This window comes from Mus pahari, chromosome 18 (assembly GCF_900095145.1).
Source record: "Mus pahari chromosome 18, PAHARI_EIJ_v1.1, whole genome shotgun sequence".
Lineage (NCBI taxonomy): Eukaryota > Metazoa > Chordata > Mammalia > Rodentia > Muridae > Mus > Mus pahari.
Genome location: NC_034607.1, coordinates 35,120,208 through 35,122,342, shown reverse-complemented (window position 1 = coordinate 35,122,342; position 2,135 = coordinate 35,120,208). Strand labels below are relative to the sequence as shown.

General features: G+C 44.0%; 1 protein-coding gene across 1 annotated transcript in view; it reads right to left on the bottom strand.

The window, feature by feature from the left end:
* Positions 1-2,135, bottom strand: part of L3mbtl4 (L3MBTL histone methyl-lysine binding protein 4) — a 424,085-nt gene that overhangs the window by 184,686 nt on the left and 237,264 nt on the right. Inside the window, exon 13 of the mRNA XM_021218018.2 lies at positions 1,048-1,150. Coding sequence (XP_021073677.1) covers positions 1,048-1,150 — 103 coding nt within the window. The remainder of the gene's footprint in view (positions 1-1,047; positions 1,151-2,135) is intronic.

The following is a 2,135-nucleotide window of genomic DNA, read 5'->3' as shown; positions in this document are numbered from 1 at the left end:
CAGCACATGAAACATGGCTGTGTGGCCGGGCACAACTATCTTACGTGTCCCAGCCACGGATGGCCACTCAGCACATGAAACATGGCTGTGTGGCCAGGCACAACTATCTTGCGTGTCCCAGCCACGGATGGCCACTCAGCACATGAAACATGGCTGTGTGGCCGGGCACAACTATCTTGCGTGTCCTAGCCACGGATGGCCACTCAGCACATGAAACACGGCTGTGCGGCCGGGATGGGAGAGGATATTGTCAAATTATCTAATTTTAATGGCTTTAAAACAAAGCAGAATCTTGAGGCTAGTGAACATCAGATTGTAATTTATAGCCTGGACTAGACACACACACACACACACACACACACACACATTCACATATAAGCACATACATAGGCCAACTTAATATTAGGCAAATTTAATGTTGGTTCTTTTCAGTTTTAATTTATGTTCTTTTACTAGATTGTTAACATGAATAACTCATCTTTGAATAACTTTACAAACTAATGGGGATAGGAACAATAGCAAAGTCTTATGGGTTTATTCAATTATATTTCTTTTTTAAGTGCCATGTACTTTGTATTCTTCTGAACACCTAAGACATGGAAAATAATTTCACGTTCATTTCATATGTATTAACAGAATCATCTATTTGGCAAACGAATAAAAAGGAAAGAAAAAAAAGAATTTAAAGTAAACAGAAAACAGGAGGGAAAAGCAGTGTTTCGGGGATTTTTCTACAAGCAAGACTCAGCAGGTGTGGAGATGACTCAAAGCAAGAAGAGATACAGGCAGGGGAAGCCATCAGAGAGGGGGTGCTTTAGGGAAACCCTACATTGCAGAGGCTCAGGGGCTTTAAGTGGGACTCAGAAATGCCTCCGCAGCCCAAGACCCTTCAAAGTCAGAAGAGAGCAGATAGAAGGGCTGGTTAAGAAAGGGTCTCAGCATCTCCGCAGAGGAGAAAGAACGGCGATAGACCAGCAGACTCTGAGACTCAGTTATGAGATGCTCCCATTCATCCCTAAAATGACTTTAAAAAAAAAAGGTCTTTACCTGTGGTGTCCTGCATAACGTGGGCCACGGATATGACCTATGCCTCGGCACCCAGGAGTAGGACATGCAGGTTGACCTGGAAGTATTTTCACATGCTTTGACCCTTCAGGAAGTAAAAGAACATGGCTTGAAAAAAACTCTCATTGAAGAACTGGAAATTCTAAACTATGTAAATGACGTTAACTGAAACATTACAAACTAAAATAAATGGTCAATGAAACAACTGAGGACCGTGATGATTTTTAAAATGATGTGACAGAACTGGTGACGTCTGTCATGGACACCACCACTGCATAGCTCATATCACGGAGAAGAAAATGAATAGGCATTGAAAAAAAACGTAAAAGGAGACATAAGAAAGCTTATTTATTTTTCAAAGATAAGTAACTGCAAAGGCCGCATAGCCACAAGCTGATGACTGAATTCCCTTTATCTCCACCACCAAGCCACTCCATGGGGACGCAGAACCCAGCACCTTCTCCCTAGTGCACATGCACTCAGAGATAGACATGGAGCCGTACACACAGACAATCGCACATGCACGCACAAGTGTGCATACATACCCACACACACTCAGACACAAACACACAGACCCAGGCACAAACACACATTCACACACACTCTCATGCACAGACATAACAACCACGCAGACACAGACACACAGAGAGACACAGATATACTCAGACGCAACCAGATATACACACACGCAACGCACGTGTGCGTACACAGATCGACACACACCACAGACACAGTCACACACATGCATAGAGACAGAAACACAGACAGATGGAGAAATACACAGGCACACACACTCATACACACACACACACATACACACACACACAGCTCATGGAATGCTCCCTCCCATACCGTCTTACTAACCTAGGAGGCCATGTGCCTTACTTATCCCTTTGCTTTCCTTCTGTTTCCCGCCTCTCAGACTTCTACCTCAGGCCCAGCAACCTCCAGATCCCCTTCCCATTCTCTGGATCAGTATTTCCTATCTATGTCCTAGCTCCAGTATCTTCGGACAGCTATGGCATGCTCCCCACAACCCTGTGCAGGAGGCTTTCTTTTTTATTATTATT